Source organism: Ceratotherium simum, chromosome 20 (genome assembly GCF_057802395.1).
Source record: "Ceratotherium simum simum isolate JZ-2026a chromosome 20, ASM5780239v1, whole genome shotgun sequence".
In the NCBI taxonomy this organism is placed as follows: Eukaryota; Metazoa; Chordata; class Mammalia; order Perissodactyla; family Rhinocerotidae; genus Ceratotherium; species Ceratotherium simum.
This window is the reverse complement of record NC_141919.1, coordinates 40,207,835-40,227,201: the sequence shown is the minus strand read 5'-3', so window position 1 is coordinate 40,227,201 and position 19,367 is coordinate 40,207,835. Positions and strand designations below refer to the sequence as shown.

The following is a 19,367-nucleotide window of genomic DNA, read 5'->3' as shown; positions in this document are numbered from 1 at the left end:
CAGGGCTTTGAAAAAGTATAATAATACAAAAATCACAAACGTAAGAGGCAATCCTGAGCTGGCTAGTAAGGAGATTATTTTTATTGGTTTGCAAGAACTAAGCAGTATTATTAGAAATCTAATACAATAGCCTGTCCTGTTGAATATCTGAACCAGACAGCTATTGCAAAGACTTCCATATAAGCAAAACAAGTTTTTCATACATCATTAAAGAAAATAAGAATACTTTTGACAGAAAACAAATCATCGTAAAGAAAGTACTTCTTTGAGCAGAATCTACTCTCCAATTTTATTCTACATTACCTAGTAAGTCATTTTTTGTCCTCAAGTAAGTTAAAAATCTAGTTCCAAACCCTAAGCCCCAGATGAATACATACCAGGTCCTCCCAAGGGCAGGAGGACAGAGGCACACAAAATGTTGTACAGAGAAGATCTAAGGCAATGGAGTTTCTGGCTAAATTCATAATCTTAGCAACAGTTCAGGACCTGTGCTATATTTTTATTCAAATCAACTATAATCCTCTGCCACTCAACTGATTGTCCCGTGATCACTGTAATTCCCTAAGCAATGGATAGTGATAAAGTAGAACCAAAATATTATTCCACACAGATAGAAATAAAGCATGGACTACAACCAGTAAAGGGAAAATGAAACCTACACAAAAAAAAGTATGTTTTCAGTTTGCTTCCAATCTTAGGATATAAGCATGTTGAAAGAGAATGACGAAGTAACAGGTGCTTTTTAAAGATCAACAACAATATTACTTCGTATTTATAGAGTATTTCACAGTTTTCAAAATATTTTTTCACAAATTATATAATTTGATCCCCACAATCTTTTATAAAGTTGGCAAAGCATTCATTTTTACGTTCATTTTATAAGAAAATACGATGATGGGTTAATTAAGTGTCAGATCAACAGTCATAAAACTAATATGAGGTGAGGCTAGGGCTACAACTACTATAGATAACATTGTTCAATCCCCTCATTTTATAAAAAAGGAAACAAAGGTCCAGACAGATTAAGTGAACCACTCACGGTCACATACCCTGAAATGAAAAGACCATTGACTAGAAACTTGGGATCCCCCATCTTCAGCCAATGTTTATTTTACTACAACTGTAGCTCTTGACTCTGACTACATGTTAGAATAACCTTGAAAGCTTCCAAAATGCTGACACCCAGGGCCCATCCCTGAGCAATTAAATCAGAGGTGAGGCCTACCATCAGTATTTTTTTTTGTGTGTGAGGAAGATCAGCCCTGAGCTGACATCCGTGCTAATCTTCCTCTTTTTTGCTGAGGAAGACCAGCTCTGAGCTCACATCTATTGCCAATCCTCCTCCTTTTTTTTTCCCCAAAGCCCCTGTAGATAGTTGTATGTCATAGTTGCACATCCTTCTAGTTGCTGTATGTGGGACGCGGCCTCAGCATGGCCAGAGGAGCGGTGCGTCGGTGCGTGCCCGGGATCCGAACCCCGGGCCGCCAGTAGCGGAGCGCGCGCACTTAACTGCTAAGCCACGGGGCCGGCCCCCGCATCAGTATTTTTTAAATACATATATATGCTTTTAAAGTTCTCCAGGCGATCCCATTGTACAGCTAAGGCTGAGAATCATTACACTCTATCATGGATTTCATGTGAACAATTGATACGAAAACAGTCAACCCTTAAGTTTTCTGATCTTTTTTATTCCTCAGACTTACATAATAAAACCAGGAGAAAAGTCTTCCTCTGGGTTGGTAATGACTATCCACAATGACCAGAAGAGTATCAAACACCATGAAAATCCACTCTTTCATTGAAAGGAAATTAGGTTGAACCTGCAGATGAAGAAAAACATGAAACGATAATGGAAAAAAAGAAAAACACCTAAACATCATTTCTAGACTAAGGATACAATCCCCTGGTGTATTAAAGAGTGAAGTGCTATTATCAAAAAGTGAACTTCCCCTGCCAGACTGCATGAGGTGGATAGGTATTTGACAAATACACATCTTTACCTGTGCAGGAATAAGATCTGCCCTTTATACAAGACTTAGCAGAGGTGAGAGGATGGAGGTTGCAGAACAGAACATATCCGAGAGCCCTTCAGAGCTCTCCTGTGTTCAGGGAGGATAATGTGGAGGGTAAAGGGAGAGATGTGCAGAGAAAGCAACTCAAAATTTCTCATTTCTATGACTTGTCATTTCACAAAGGAGGCAATAAAGCGGCCTACAAAATTTTGATCACCATCTCTAGCATTTCTGCTTACTCTCACCATATATTTATCATTCAAGAATCATCACAACATTTGCCCAACTAATTAGGTACGAAAACATAAATGATCTTCAGTTTGGAAAAGAGGAAAGAGAATGCAAAAAAACAAAACAAAACAATAACAAAACCCAACTCATTAAAAAGAGAACTTGGTTTTAAAAATCATTTGTGACCACGGACATCAAAAGCATTCATTAACACACAGGGTAACAGGTGACGCGAACTATAAAGGTCAATGCAGTGTTGAGTATCTCCTTGGAATTAGTTCCTTGAACCAAAGGTCTTCTTCTTAAGATCTGTAATTGTGGGTCATATGCAGATTTAGAATGAAGTTTGAAAACTTCAACTTTAACCAAATAATGAGGTCTTGAGTTTCTACTGAGTAACAGTCAAGGGCAAGGTCATCAAGAATAAAAGCAAAGCCCCACCTTTGTGTTGTGGGCTTCTCAATGTTTTGTGTACTATGTGTTACAGTGCAGGAAAAAGGGCAGGGGAATAAAGAATAAGAAAGCCTGGAACTCAAACTCTGAGCTAGACCCCCAGTTACTACTGGGGCAAATTACCTGTACAACTGGTAGTTTGACATAAATAATACCAAAACGAAGGGATCTCAGAAGGGTGAATTAACTTCTAGGTCATAGATCTACTTAGTATGTTGCCTCTGCTAAAGTATTCCACGGCTCTTTCAAGGGTATGAAACATTTCCTCTCTAAAATTTTTCATCTTTTTCATCATTAAAATAAGATTCTGAGTTTAAAGCTACATTTTCATATGGTAACTACATTTTCTTCCTTTATGCAATAACTCCTTGGCCTCTTTCCCTTCCCCACGTGTAATACATATTTGTAGTTTTTGCCCCATGACATCTATTCTCTTGTTTACTGGTAAGAGTACCCTTTGGGGAATTCCCTCCTCTGTGATTTGAAGCTGGGCGAATTGCTCAAAAAAGCTCCCCATCCTACCCTGCCCAAGGTGTGGGCACGGGACCCATGGGACTCTGAATCTTAAGAGACTGATGCAAGGACAGTAAATGACCAGAGCTGATCCACCCCAGTGGGCGGGGTCCGCTGAGATGGCTCATCAGTACCTGTACCTGGACTCTCCAAGTTGCCTTGGTTCTTGTTCTTCCCCCAACCCAGTTTTTAAGCTTCACCTTCAATTCCATGGGCCTCCAAATTCCCTATTCTTCCAGTTCCTTTTTTATTTAAATAAGTCAGTTTCTTTGCATGCAACCAAAAAACCCTACCATGAAAAAAGTGAATAGACAGCCCATAAGACACTCTGTGGGGACAGAGACGGGCTGAATAACATTGAATAAAGTCCAGTTTTGGGGCCTGCCCTGATGGCCTAGTGGTTAAAGTTTGGTGCTCTCCGCTTTGGCAGCCTGGGGTTCAGTTCCTGGGCACACAACAATACCACACTCATCTGTTAGTGGCCATGCTGTGGTGGCGGCACACATAAAAAAAGAGAAGAGGAAGACTGGCAATAGATGTTAGCTCAGGGTGAATCTTCCTCAACAAAAAAAGAAAAAAAAAAAAGTCCAGTTTTTGCAATAAGAAGTGTTGATGTAGATGCTGATGCTGATGATAATGGCTACTATTCCTGAGCGCTTAGCATCTACCAGCCATTGTGCTTTACATACGTAATTCATTTAATCTTTACAACAATCCTGTCTGGAAAGTATTGTTTCCCCATTTTACAGATGGGGAAACAGGCTCTGAAAAGGAAAGTTACCAACAATAGGCCATAGAGCTAGTAAGTGCATATATTAGGATTTAAATATAAGACTCCTACTCCAAAGCCTATGTTTTTTAACCACTCAGCTATATTGTCTCCAGATAATAAGAGCTACTAGATAATGGGGCTTAAAAGAAGAATAAATCCATGCCTTTTTATTTTGACAGATATGAATTATCTGAAAAAGTACATTGGAAATGAACGTTGGCCAGCTTGCCACATGTTTAATTAAGAAATAAATGCCTTGCAAAAATGAATAGGCACTTTGTCATTGACATCTACAATTAAAATGCAAAGTACAATTTTTTTTCAGTCAGTAAACACTGCTTATTTATCATTTTTTGACAGCACTGTTCACTTTCAGTAAGCCTAGTTAACCTCCGAAGATTGGTTACCACTCATGTAATCAAAAAAAGACAACCCCTGTTGCATAAAATTGGTACTTTCAAATGGAAATGACCACTTAACTCTGATGGAGAAAGCAAAACAGAAAAGCACCAAAGAAAAGTTGTCTTAGAAGACACTGAGGCTCACAGGGTAAAGGCATAACTTGGTGCAGCGGTCACAGACTCTAACCTCACAAACTTAGGGCCAGGCTTCTCACTTTTCAAATGTTACACAACCAAAGCCCAACTGGTTCACATCACCCTTCACTCACCTCCAGGACCCCCTCAGAGTCTGAGGAGAGGCTGGCTTCGTGTTTGGATATGACGACTGCAAGGCTGCTTAAGGCTAACAATGCGTTGCCTTTGACCACTGGGCTCTCCCTGTTTAAAAAGAAAAAAATTCCAAGAGAGAATTTTGGGGTATTAACGAGGAGAAGAGAAGACACTATTACGGGGAGGGTAGACGAGGTCAAAAAGTACTTCCATTCCTTCACAGAGCCTTGTAAACGCAGGTCTGTCTGTTCCCGGATGCCAGCAGCTCCTTTCCTTCCTCTGACACTAGTGCTGATTTTTAACTCTTCTTATAAATGGTCATTATGCTTTTTGTCACTTAAAAATCCAAGCTCATATATCTAAGTTCTTTCTTCCTAAAATTTTTATTTCATCATTTGACATTACATTTCCTAAGCTGTCTTCTTCTGTGTCATCTTTGGCCAATTTGAATTTATCGATTTGTTCTGAAAGCACAACCAAGGACAGTTATGTGAATGAGACCAGCAGAACAGAACGGCCTCTGGCTTTTCTAGAGCTCTGGTGTGTGGAACCAGCTTCTAGTGAACCACTTCAGACAGCACACTTTACTAGCAACTTGACACACTGGCAGCTTTCCTCAGTCATCATTATCCTCCCCCACTTTCTCTCAATATGCCAAAGCCAGCAATCTTAAAGTCAGTTTGTAATATAATTTCGAGATCCTAGATAAGATGCAAAAAAGTCCAGTTTTTAGACTATCGGGATTGAGAGTTGCCCCTTTATATCATCCAAATAGTGGTTTTCTAATATTAGCAACAAAATATTAAGTTTGACTTCTGAATTTAGTATCAAGAAAACTGAAACTTTTTAATATACTTACCACTTGAAAATGTACATTTAGTATTAATCCATAATTCCAAGGTGATCCTATAGAATAAAATCCCAGGTGGGACACTGATGAAATGCTCTTGGCTTGTCAACTCTGTCGTAACAGAGCTCAGGTGAACAGAGCACCCATACCATCAGATAGTTCAGTTCTCAGTTAGTCCTACAATTGTGGGTTCCCATAAATACAGAGAATGTTTCCCAAATGTGGACTTGAGACGTGAACCTGAATCAGTGTATACATCCAAGAACCACTCCCTGCTCACCCAGTGCAGGAACAGAACAGATACATGGGATGAGGACGACTTCCAGCCCTGCTGCCCGTGCAAGCCTAGTACCTCCAGTCCCAGGCCATAGTGACGACAACATGTGAGTCAGTGGGTATTACAAGGTTAGTATATACAAGTGTTCTAGCATTTTTGCTTCCAGCTGCCATCTATCTGTTCATCCATTCCCTCCTTCCTTCGCTCTCTCCCATCTTGGGGTGGTTAAGCTCAGCGAAGGCTTGCTCTGCAAACTTGGTCATTTTGTTCACCCCTCCTTAATTCATCCCTCCTATAAACTGATAAGACAACAACATTTATATGGGGGGATGGGGTGGGGGAGAAAATAGGAAGGAAGACTTGAGGTTTAAGCAGATGGCTTCCACCTAGTTTTTGCAGTGAGCATTTTGGGGACCCCATATAGCTAGTGATAGTACACCAGACCAGAAAGCAAGGCAAGATCTGGGCATTCCTAGGTGCCTTAGCCATAAAATCATTTAACAAAACAAAAATTAAATCTTTTATTTCTGATATTATCTCTTTGTCCTGCTACAAAATGGTCATGAATCCCTACAGCTAAACCAAAAATAGTTTTAAGTTCTCAGTGATCTGAAAATTAGATCCTCAGTTTTTATCGCCCTGTAGAAAAACTTAGATGGTCATCAGAAACCGAGTATCAAATCTCTTAAAACAAGGATATTAGAAAAAATAACATAAAAGGTATCTTTTTAATCCTGAAATTCTGAAAGAAAATTTAGCCTCAGTTTTAGAACAGTGCCCAAAATGATTTTATTGCAAAAGTTTCACTGGCCTTGGCATTCCTGAGCATGTAGTACTCTTGTAAAATAGAGAAAAATGTATTTAAAGCCACAGGTAATTAAACTTTTAGATGCAGATTAAATATATATTTGGAATTAATCTTTGAATAGAAAACACTAGTCCACAGTCCACACAACGCATGCTTAGGCCAAGCTACACATTTCACAAAGGTAACGTGACTAGCTCTTGATCATCTTTGCATTTCCTTCATGCCTAGCACAGTGACTTATGGAGAGAAGACACTCAATACACATTCTGTGAAACAAATTCGAGGAGGAACTGGCCAGGTGAAAATCTACAACTGGTTCACCAAAAACTCATCACTTTGTTGATCATATAACTATCCCTTACCAGTCTAGCAGTAGTAACTAATTTGCATAATGTCAGCATCAGTACAGCATTTATCTAGGCAACACCACTGACATTTTAATTAAACTGTCCTTTGAAACAAACTGATGCCATTAACCTAATTAAAAAGCACGAGGAAGGATGAGCTACAATGATGCTTTCTTAGGGACACAGTGTTACGTTACATATTAGTAAAGTGACCCAATCCTTTGGGGATTTTTATCTTCAGGTTCAAATCTATTTAATTAATAACAATGAAAATACACTTACATCAATCATCAGGTTTTATCTGTGTTCTGATTCTCCCTTAGCCCTATCCCTGATGCTTTAAAAATGCTCTCCAATGAGCAAATCAGTCTAATCCTGTGACTGGTGCTTAACTTCCTGTCTTTGACTTATGGCTCAGAACAAAGTAAGTCCTGCACTGGCCCAAACCAGCCTGTGGCAGCCATGGTCCAAGGAACAGAAGGCCAAGCTGGCAGGAGGTGGTGATGGGGTCCTCACATGGTTGGAGGAAGCCAGTGGGAAAAAATGAAGAGAGGGCAGCCGAGTGATTTTTTCCCTTACTTGATCATTAATCTCTCAGCCTCTGGACCTTAACTATCTCCTATTCACTTGCTGTCATGCCTAGTATTGCCAGGAGTGCTTTAATAAGATAAAGTCTATAAAATACTTTGAAATTTTTGATGAAAAGGTAACACCATGAGAACATGAATTATTTTCACTCTGTACCACTGAGAATGTGAACATACTCTTCTTAGGTATTAGTCATGAAACAATGCTCTGCAAATCTGAAGATTAAAGTCTTGTTGAAATGAAATTTTAGAACGGAAAATGCAAAAGCTACTAGAGAGGCAAAATTATAGTTTGTTTTAATAGAAAGCTGCTAGTTTCTTCAGCATTCAAGCTTTTTGCTGCAAATGTCAGAGCACTGTTTCTAACAGGATATAAGTAGACTACATAATAGAACAAACTGTGAAAGGTAAAGGTCAAAGGCAGCCCCCTCATCCCAGCACCCCCTCCCCTCCAATCCGCAGCTGAGTGCTCTCCCACTGTGTCTGCAATTCACCAAACTAGATAAGCAGACACAAATGAGGCCCTATCAAAGCCTCTCTGTACTTTAGTGTTCATTTTGTCAACAGATATGTCAACAGATATTTCCCAGTGCCTCCCACAGAACTGAGTGCAGGGGAGGACTACCACTTCTACTTCCCTTTATTCAGAAGACATGAGGCTGAGCAGTGATCATGGACTGAGATCAGACTTCACAGTTAAGTGCCTGTTTAAGAAATTACTGGTGGAAAGCTAACTCTAAGGTAGATCATGTCTTTGTTTTTTTCAGGCAAAACCTATTTAGCTACAGAAGGTTCTGGGACATGATAGGGATAAACTATACTGCAATTAAATATTTCTAGATAATAGGGACTTTCATGACACATGAAATCTTCTAGGTCAAAGGTATATCTGTTATTTGGCGGATAAGAAGAAAGGAAGTCAGACAGACATAGCAGCAACTACAGGTGGTGGTGGAATGGAGAAGTGTACATAACTGACACGAACGTACTGCCAGGAACAGTTAGTCAGCTCCTTAACAAAGGAACCTGAAGAGACTGTTCAAGCAAGTTCATTAGGGTATAATTTTCTTAGTGAGAGTTGGCTTAAGATAAATAAAAAGCTTCAAAGTAGTAATACTCAAGTTATTTTTATTAAAACAATCATAAGGATATGACTGAAATTGCCTTTTTACTGGGTCTTCACATTAGATTTTGGTATTTAAAAATTCAATTTTTAGATACCCTGGACCCAATAATACAAAGGGAATGAAACGAAGTACTACTTTGATTTACTTGCTGGCTCACAATTGAGATTTAATAATCTATTTGTAGAACCCACATAATTCACATTAGCAAGGATTTCTTTTATTCCCTCCTCCAAACTAAATTAGAATCCTTTAAATCTAAGTCTAAGCACGGGGAACTTTGTTAGGTGCACAATAAGGACACAACCTCAGTGACTTCTGATGTAAAAGTTCTGTGTTTGTACTGGTTCCTCTGTATTTTTCACAAAAAGACATGTGATAAGAACTAACTTAATATGAGCAAGCATACTAACTGATTTTTTAAAAAATAATTGAAAAGTCCTTCAAAATTCTTAGAGTTATGAAATACCCTAAAAGGAGAAACAGTGTGTACCTGCCAGAAAAAAAATGTCGATAGAAAATTTTTGCTAAGAGAATAAATGCATCTTACTTTGCAGCTGCCTTGGTGATCTCATCGGTCAACATGTCTCGGACCCTGCAACAAAGATGGAACATAGGTATGACAGTCTATGTTAGAGCAAAAACACAGTCTTTCTGCTTATTCCTCAGTTAATAAGAACCTCTGGCAATGACTCCAGATCTTAAAACTGTATACGTTGAATTTTAGTGTAAGGTGAAAGAACTGTAATAAGGGCTTTACTTCAAAGAGAGTTTCATCTTCCTATTCGCAAGGTCACTTAGTGGAGGCGGGGAAGGAGGTGAATGTAACTGAGGCGGGATGTGCAGGCAGTGTTGTAGTGGCGTCATCTCTTAAACCAAGTGGTGGGTATACAAGTGTCCTTTATACTATTCTCTGCTATGGACTGAATGTTTGTGTCAACCCAAAATTCATATGTTGAAATCTTAACTTCCAATGTATAGTATTTAGAGGTGGCGTCTTTGGGAGGTGGTGAGGGGGGAGCCCACAAGAATGGGATTAGTGCCCTTATAAGAAGAGACACCAGAGAGCTTGCTTTCTCTCTCTGTTCTCCACCATGTGAAGATACAAGGAGAAGGCAGCCATCTGTAAACCGGGTAGCAGGCCTGCACCAGATCTGCCACCACCTTGATCTTAGATTTCCAAGCTCCAGAACTGCAAGAAATGTTTCTATTGTTTAAGCCAGCCAGTCTACGGTATTTTTGTTACAGCAGCCTGACCTGACTAAGATGTTCTCTCTTTTTTTGCACAAGAGCTCACCAAAATAGCAATTTACTATTTCCAAATTGTAGGTAATGGAACAGTCACTATATATGTATATAAAATAAAATTAAAAATGTTGGTTATAAAATAATTCTGAAGCTAAAAGAAAGTAATTATACTTATCGATTTGAAGGAAGGTATGCTCAATTCAAATATTTACAGAATAAAAAATTTTTTTCAATATAAGACCCTTGAGATAAAGTAAAAAACAATCATCGACTGCCAAATTTACATTTTGAAGATGCTATCATGGATATTTTCACTATATACTTTGTTTAATAAATTCTAAGTTTTTATAAATATAAAATTTTTGCAAATATAAATTATATTTGCATTCATAAATATTTTCATTTGAAATATAAGAAAATCTTAGCTATTCAGCACTCTGAGAATGCATCATTCTTAAGAGCCAAGTTTTCAGATAGTTGCAGACTGCTCCTACAGACCTTAAACTTGTATTTTGTAAAACCATTTGACAATAAATTTCTCTAAAATCGATTGTCCAATCTCAGTTTTCCTAAAAGGAGTATAGTACATTCAATGTATTCTTTTATTGGTCAGTGTGAAATATTTACAAATGATGAACTGTCTATACTTCTATGCAGGGCCAAACCTTCTGCTTGTAGACTAGTTCCCCACTCTCACCTACTCCCGTATCTTTGCTGCATCATCAATTTTTCCTTCTCTACTTGTATTACTCCCCTTAGCATGGGAACATACTGTAATATCTACCAGATTAAAAGAAGAAAAAGCCCTCCAGCTATTGCCCCATTTCACTGCTCCTTATACATCACAACTCATTTAAAAGAGTAGTCCACACTTGATGACTCTAGTTCATCTCCTTCCACTCTCTCTAGACCCCTCTATATCTGGCTTTTGTCCCCACAACTCCACCAAAACAGCTCCTGTCATGGTCACCAATGACTTTCAAGAGGCCAAATCTAATTCCCAGTTCTCAGTCTCCATCTTTTGCAGCCTCACAGCAGCATTTGACACAATTGGTTGCTCCTTTACTGAAACACTTTCTTCCCTTGGCTTTTAAGATTCCATCCTCTCTTGGTTTTCTTCCTACATCACTGATCACTAATTTTCTGTGAGCTTTATTGGTTCCCTCTTCATCTTCCCCACTTCTAAATGTTAAAGTGCTCTGGGGCTCAGTCTTCCGACCTTTTCTCTATCTTTACTCACTCCCTAGGGGATCTCATCCAGCAAACTGATTTTAAATGCAGTCAATATGCTGATGATTCTCAAATTTATATTTCCAGCCTGGAACTCTAGACTCATATAGTCAACAACCTACTTGATACCTCCAATTGGAGATCTAATTAGGTATCTCACGCTTAGCAAGTCCCAAACCTGATTTCTACCCTACACAGACCTGCTTTTCTAGTCTTCCCCATCTTAGTAAATGAGAACTCCATACTTTTAGTTATTCAGAGTCAAAATCTTTGAGTTATCCTTGACTTCCATCTTTTTCTTATATCCTTCATTCCATGCATGTCTCTACATATTTTGGAGAGTATAGCCAACATACCAGCCCCACCAGATTATCATTTTCAGAAGTTGAAATTAAAACTATATGTAAAAGATAATAGCAAATAGCAAGAAAAATCCAAATTCTTCATCTCTAATCTTAAATCCAATGTCATAACATTTTAAACTGCATTGCTATTTTTAAAAAAAATTTAGAAAATGTAGCAGAATAGAATTAAACACACACACAGCTTCCGCTTTTCTACATATGCCAACTGTCAGTAAATAAAAACCTAAAATCAAGTAACTTTTGAACAGATTTTTAGATTAAAGAAAACTGTGGCTGCAGGCAAAGCTATTTAGATTCTGAGCACTTTACTTAGATTTAGGCTGCTGCAATGCTAATCTGACAAGGTAGTCATCCCAACCCATGTAACAATTTAAAATGCTTTTAATGTGCCAGCACTTACACATTTCTAGATAATATAGTGGAAATTCACTAGGGGGTGTCTGCCAAAGAAACTAAAGCCCTGACATGGTAAAGTTGCTCCTAATAATGAAGATGTCTTGGGGAGAGGGGAGCAGGGGAATGGAAGAGTATTCCTGGACAGTGTTAGGGAGGCAATGAATTGAGTGGGAAAAACAGAATTTTTCATTCAAAAGTATATAAAATAATCAGTTATAGGGGAAAAAGGGGGGGAAACCATTTCCACACTGCTTTAGAAAATAATAAAAATCATAAAATTTATGAATAAAGCTCTCCTTTTCATATCCGGGGAGGGGATGGAAAATACACTTAGATCTTCAGTCTTTTCTCCTTCAGGCTCACATAGGAGTTAAAATTCCCAACTCCCTCATAGTTCATTCCCCATCACAAATAACAAGCAGACGCGCCATGCCCTTACCAGAGCCAGGCTGTGCTTTTCTTATATTCCACCTCCTCAGGTCCTTCCTTTCCATGTTTTAACTGCAGCTCCAGCTCTCCTATTCTTCCCTGCAAAAACACGGCATAGATCAGCAGGCAAACTCTATGGGTAAAATTATCTTGACATTTCTTTGGAAAACACTTAGATAACAGATGTCTCCTTTCCCACTTGGCCTTAAACGTTCCTGATAGGATATTAGATTATGAACGAGGTTGTGTGAGGAGAGATAATTACATCACTGCTCAGGTATTTCTACATTCACCAAAGAAGTATACTCCGGAGAAGTTATAAGTTTGGCAAATTTAGTGCAGAGCATTTCATTTGGAGATATCTATTAAAAGCAGATTTGAATTCCATAGGTCCCATTCAAAAAATCCCCTATATCGTAATGATCTGCCTGTGTTAGCAGCTGATAAATTTAACTGACACTCTACCAAGACTGGGGTCTGGGCACCAGTTTTATAACAGAATGGTATAAAATAAGGATAAGTATATAACACTTAAGATTCAGGTAATATACAACAAAAGTTATTCTCAAAGAGCTGTACATTACATTTCTATTTCTTGAGTGAACTTATAAAAATAAACATCATAATTTTTAACTTTTACCATGTAATAAAAATATAGCTAATATCATCCCTTTAAGACCAAAGCCGTCAAATATTTATTATCCTTTCTATTTTTTTTACCCTCAGGATTATTTTCATCAGATGCTTTCCCTTCTAGTCCATCACCAATTACATTATTAGAATGTAATTAAAATACTGGTTTATTGATGCACCCTAAATTGGACATGAACTTAGATTGCATATTATATTTACTGAGTAATACCACACCATTTTCACAAGTGATTGTGCAGCTTATGTTCTCACTAGCAGTAAATAAGTGTTCTAGTTACTTCACATCTTCACCAACATTTAGAATTGTCAGGCTTTTAATTTTTACCATTCTGGCAGGTGTGAAATGGTGTTCATTATGGTTTTAATTTTCATTCCACTATTTATCAATGAGATTGAGCATCTTTTGAAATGTTTATTGACTTTTGGATTCTCTATTCTGTCCATTTTTCTATTAATTGTCTTTTTCTCATTGATTTTAGACTTCTAAGGTATTTTCCACAAAAGAAAAGTATCTCTCTCTATGTCCTCCAGAGAGGGAGGCAGTATAGCTTGACAGGTTAAGGATGTGGGCTCTAGGATCAGAATGCCTTGATCTAATGCCATTTCTAGTTACTTGCTGTGTCAATTTGGGCAACTAACATCACTTCTCTAAGCTTCAGTTTCCTCATTTGTAAAATGTAGCTAACAACTATCTCATGGTATTAGAGCATCATATTAAATAATGTGAAAAGTGTCTATTTAGTCCAGTGCCTGGTAACAAATAATAGCTACCATTACCAGGTTTGTCATCAATAACAGTAAAAAAATCCCACCTCCGCTTTTATTTTCTTATGAAATGATCTCTCATGAATATATCTAAATCCTTCTTGAAATAATTCATGTTTTAATCTGTATACTCTCATAGAGCAAAATGTTCCCAAAAATGTAATATCCAAACTATACAGTTGCATGTCCTTGTATTTCTCTCATATACCCTCAGTTACTAGCCTGTGAGCTTAGTGAAGGCAAGGACTGCTTTATCAGTTTAAAGAGTCCTTTATTTAGCACAGCTTCCAGCACACAATGCCCTGGGCTCACCAGTTCAGGTACTCTGAGATTTGATGGGCATTCTATTCACATCCTTCATGGTTTCAATAATATCCAACCCCATCTCCATGTTTTCAAAGATAGAATCCTGGCCCTTTTATTCTCTCCTCTGTCTTTTAGAGCAATGTATCAGAGGTGATCAAATTGGCAAGATATTGATATTAATATTTAATATTGATATTGGCCTCCCAGGAGGGTAGGCAAAAAAGAAAACAATTTGTATTGCCTGCCTCTGTTCATTATGCTTCTTAAATTATGCCTCTTTACTCCTAAAACACTTATTTTCTATAATGCTTTTCCAAAAAAGAAATAGGATATTAGAGGTTAAAATCAGCTTAGAAATAAACACAACACAAGCTAGTCTATGTGCAGCCTCTTCAGAAGGCCTACTTTTCCAATCTCCCTTGTAGCCATAAACCAGTATAACCATTCTATTGTGACTAAGTAAATTTCTTATTTTTTCTTTCTCAGAGTCTCTGTTCCTCTCAAGCCCTTCTTCTGGAATGTCTCTCTAACCCTTCCACCCAGTCCATGTTAGGCTATTTAGTCAGATCCAAATCTTTGCTTTCCAATTCTCCACCTATTGGTGATGGAGATCCAGTGGCATTCAACTCAGTCACCTCTGCTTCTGGTTAACAGCTGTGGTTAAGGGGAGAAGCATTCATTGGGAGAGAAAAGGCTGAAATGATCACCTGAATTGAGATTTTTGGATTGCCTATAGATTCCAGTTATTAACCTATCTATCCCTCTTACTTTTTCTTATCTCCAGCCTATGCAAGCAAGGGCTTGCTGATTATAGTGAGCAATTTCACCTAGCTCCAAACCTACACATTAAAAACAAACAAACAAACAAACAACCCTTACAAATGGTCAGAGAGTAATTTACTAGGGGTCACAGTTCCTGACCCTGGTTTTTGATTTCAGATTATTTTGCAGCATAGTTGACCAACTCAGGAAACAAGTGTCTGCAGTCAACCTGCTTTAATTCCTCTCCCCTGTTTGAGGTCATATTCACAATCCTAAGAGCCCTTTACAACAAAGGCTGGAGACCTTATCCTCCTCAGCATCCCACAAGGGCAAGTGAGGTAAAGCTGGCTGTAGAAAGCTCCTTACAAAATGGACTCTGAACTGTCAATCGACTTGTATCTGCATTTTTCATCTTAATGGGAAAAAATCCCAATACCTGCCCATGTCAACCACTTTGATATTCTCATAATTCAAAATCCCACATCTGGTGGAAAAATTAGATAAGGCTGGAAGCAGATGCCTAAGCAAAAGCCACTAGTAGTGTTCAGATCTCAAACTTATTCACATCATAATCAACCTCCAGGAAATAATGTAGAATGTACCTTTTAGCATGTCTCCTAGGCCTAATTGAATAAAACATGGCTCCTCTAAATGATCCTCTAGTTTAATGCTACAAAATATGTCTAGCACCAGATGGAAGTAATTATAACTTCTATACAGAAGAAGTATCCTCCAGGACAGAAATTCTTGATATAGACAAGGAGTCTGGCAGTTGCTCTAACTCTTCTAAGATAACATAAATTCTATTTAAGTGTGTGGACTCATTTAAAAAACTTGTTGAATATTTAAAATGAATCAGTGTATTTCCAAATAACTGTGATAGCCTACAAAGCATTGCTGTACTTTGAAATAATACTGAGAATCTTCTTATTATAGCCCATACTTCTGTCATCAATTCTCAGTGGAACTAGTCTTATTAGAAATCCAAAGTAAGCAGATTTTAAATAATAAATAAACACAGATACACACCATCACCTACAACAGCAGAAAGGCAGAATAATTGATCTGCATTACTAAAAATACTCAGCTGGCTTTTCAAAAATAGATCTGTCTCTTAAAATATTAAGCCAATTTGCATTATTTGTTGTTACAACTAATGACAGTATTAGAGAAAATGCACGATGCAGTGGAAAAGACTGAGGCTCTGGAGTCAGACAAATCTGGGTCAAGCTCCAATTCTTTCATTTACTGCCTGTTGGGTTTTGTGCCATTTGCTTTGCTTTCCTATCTAACCCTGCTTCCCCATCTATAATCCCATTATATGTGGGGTTAACAACACCTACTTCAGAGGGTGTCTGTAAAGATTAATTGAAATAATATACGTTCAGTATTGGACACACACTAGTTATTCAATAAATGGTAGCTCTTATTATAAAAAACAACATGGAGGGTTTTTTTTGATCATTTGCAAGTCATCTGCCTGAGTTATACCATAATCCTTTCAATTTAGCCTTCCTTATGCTAAGAGCTAAATAAAATTCAGTTCGTTCTGCAGGAGGAGGAGTTATTCTTGCCTTCTCCTGGCACCCACAGTACTCTGTACATCCTCTATTAAAGCATCAAAGACATTGTACTGGGATTGCTAGTAGACACATTAGTCTCCCACACTGAACTGGGAACTCATTGACAGGAAGGGGGACTTTATTCCCCTTTGTATCCCACACACCTGGCACAGGGCCTGGCCAGTATAAGTGCCCCATAAATGTTTGGTGAAGGAAAACACCACAAAATTATGCAGGGAAAAATGAATGTGAGAAAAAGTGCCTACTCTGACTTGCAATCTCACTCTTTTTGCATAAAAACTATAATTGGTTAAGGAAGTATATGACTAAGGCATCCATTCCCTCGTGCATCTCTTCAAAACTGAGTGCCCAGATGCAGCTGAGGATAAAAAGTGTGTAAGCTGAGCCAAAGGAAACAATAGTTCCAAGGGAACATCTTTAAAATGCGGATTCCAGTGTACTTTGGGCAGCCATCTAAAACACTGTTGTTCCGAGTATGGTTGATAGACTAACTGCATTAGAATTACCTGGCAGCTTGGTAAACACGGAGATTCATGGTCCCCTACTCAGTTCTAATGAATCAGAATCTCTGAAGAAGCACCAGTACTTTATAAATTCAAGACTCAATAAAATATGTTGCAGCAAGGTTTTAATTTAAGATGAAAACACCAAGGCTCAGATGCTTAGTCCTCCCCCTACCACAACCCCCACCATCCTTTGGGACAGTTGTTACCTTTAACCATAACACCACACTTCCTGAGGCTCCATGAAATTCTTACTCTGGGCCATACATTACTTAAGCACCAGCAGGTTTTTTCTATCATCCTTAAAAATGAATTTTAAGCTAGGAAAAAGGATGGAGTTACTTGTTTTCTTATACTGTTAACTGTTCATATATTCCCAAACTGATTAAAAATTATTTCTAATTTTAAAAATTCACAAACTATAGCTTATAATCTTATTGGATTAAATGAAGTCAAATTGAGCATAATTAATTTACTTAGCACCTATTATGTTTTAGACACTATGTCAGGTTCTAGAGAGAAAACAGAGAAGAAAATACAGCTCCTAGCTTTAAGGAGCAGAGACCACTGGAGGGAGAACCCAGATGAATAACAAAGGGGACAGGGGCTTCAAAAAGGGAAGCATGGATTCTAAGGAGGCACATAAGAGGGGCATACAATCCAGGGAGGGGGGGCACACAGGTGCCTTCCCAGATAAAATGGAGGTGTGGAATGAGGTGGGCACAGAGGGAATGGCAGTGCCTGTCACAGAAGGAACAGCGTGTAAAAGTCAAGAGGTTAGGGAAGACATGCTGAGTTTGGAAAACAAAGAAATTTAGCAAGGCTGAGACACAAAATTCAGGGGAAGGGTTATGAGCTAAGCCCGGAGACGTTAAGTGAGTCCAGCTTGAGGAGGAGGCGCAGGTGTGAGGGCAGACCATGAGCTCAGGTTGGGACGTGCTCAAGCGGAGGTGCTACAGCACAGCCGCGGGGGACATCTGGGAGATGGTCAGAAAGCAGCAGGACAGAGAAGAGCAGTGCACAGGAGAGAGCTCTGGATGGGACACACATGGGGGCATCGACATCTAGAGTTCAAGGGCAGTTATATATGTACGCCTCACATTCTTTTATGAGCAAAAATAACCTTTGCATTTTTGATGGTGCTATTTTCCTAACTGCTTTTATATTAAATACATATTTGCAGTAAAATTTGAGATAAGAAGGAGATGCTCCCCTAGAGCAAAAACTATTCTGTGGCTTCATTACCTGTAAAATGGCATGGTAAGCTCGATTCATATAAGCAAGCCAGGCCTGTGGGAGAAAAATTGCACGGTGCCACTCTGAGAGCTGGATGTGAACCTGGGAAAAAACATACCACAACATAAATTAGACTACACAGTATTAAAACAGAATAAAATTAAAACCGTATCATCAATTCTTTTTTATCCTTTATATAAATGGTTTAGGGTCTAAAACAAACCAAATAAGTCTAGGATCAGAACCACAAATAACATCTTTTGGATATTTTCAAAGGAGAAGAGTTTAGAGTCCTATAAAGACAAAATAAAATAAGCCTGGAATTTTCTAAATTAAAGCAAATAAAATCCTACAATAATAACAAGTTAAGATGTATGTGTAATACGAATATGTCCTTGAAAATTAGGGGGAAACTCTGTAAAGCCTCTTGTCAGTCAGGAAACTAGATATTGTCTAACCCCCCTAGTAATTTTAAATAAAAATAAATATTGCTCACATCCTGGATTTCCAATATGACAATTTCTGAAGTAATAAACTTAAATTGCCAACAGAAATATCATGTTGTGTAGAGACCATGATGGCAAGAGCATGCAAATGAGTACTGCACACAGCAATTGTGCACACCACTAGATAAACGCCCTTTAATCAGTGCGGGTAAACAAGAGAAAAATGATACATGCCAACACTGAAACTCTGTTTCTGAAGAGAGACCGAGACAAAACATCTGGTTTTCATAGTCATTTCTGTTTCTACCTATTAGTATACAGCTATCTTGCAACAAATCTTCCCAAGGTCTGCTTCTGTTAAAGAGAGATCACTCAAGAAAAACAGTCACAGTGCATCACATTTCACGTTTCCTGTAACTCCTCTCATCTAAACTCAAACAACTCAAACTTTAGTCTGTGTCCTATAGACAAAAAACAACAACAAACAAACAAAAAAGACAAATTTCTGTATAATTACTGTGATAGGAATCACGGTAATCATGTAAGAATCATGAAAACTGGATTGTTTAAGGAGATTTTATTGTACTATAAGAATTAATTTCCTCAAGTGCTTTGTGACGAGGAAGAGAACAACCTCTCAGAATATAGTTAGCTCCCACGGCTTCTGGCACTTTCTTTAATCCCAGTCTTAGTGTGGGCCTACTACATGCAAGGTGCTATGGGAGGATTTGAGGATTATGAATCGATCCGTGTCCGCAGAGAGCTTTCTAGTGGGAGAGTCAGAAATGGGCACACACAGCTT

The 19,367-nt window shown here is 38.2% G+C and overlaps 1 protein-coding gene across 2 annotated transcripts in view; it reads right to left on the bottom strand.

Moving 5' to 3' along the window:
* FOCAD (focadhesin) overlaps positions 1-19,367 on the bottom strand; it is a 291,760-nt gene that overhangs the window by 61,734 nt on the left and 210,659 nt on the right. For both annotated transcript variants that reach the window (XM_014792384.2, XM_087444678.1), the window contains exons 22-26: positions 18,129-18,221; positions 12,324-12,412; positions 9,196-9,240; positions 4,652-4,760; positions 1,704-1,820 (exon numbers count right to left, since the gene is read on the bottom strand). In XM_014792384.2, the coding sequence (XP_014647870.1) occupies positions 1,704-1,820; positions 4,652-4,760; positions 9,196-9,240; positions 12,324-12,412; positions 18,129-18,221 (453 nt within the window). The remainder of the gene's footprint in view (positions 1-1,703; positions 1,821-4,651; positions 4,761-9,195; positions 9,241-12,323; positions 12,413-18,128; positions 18,222-19,367) is intronic.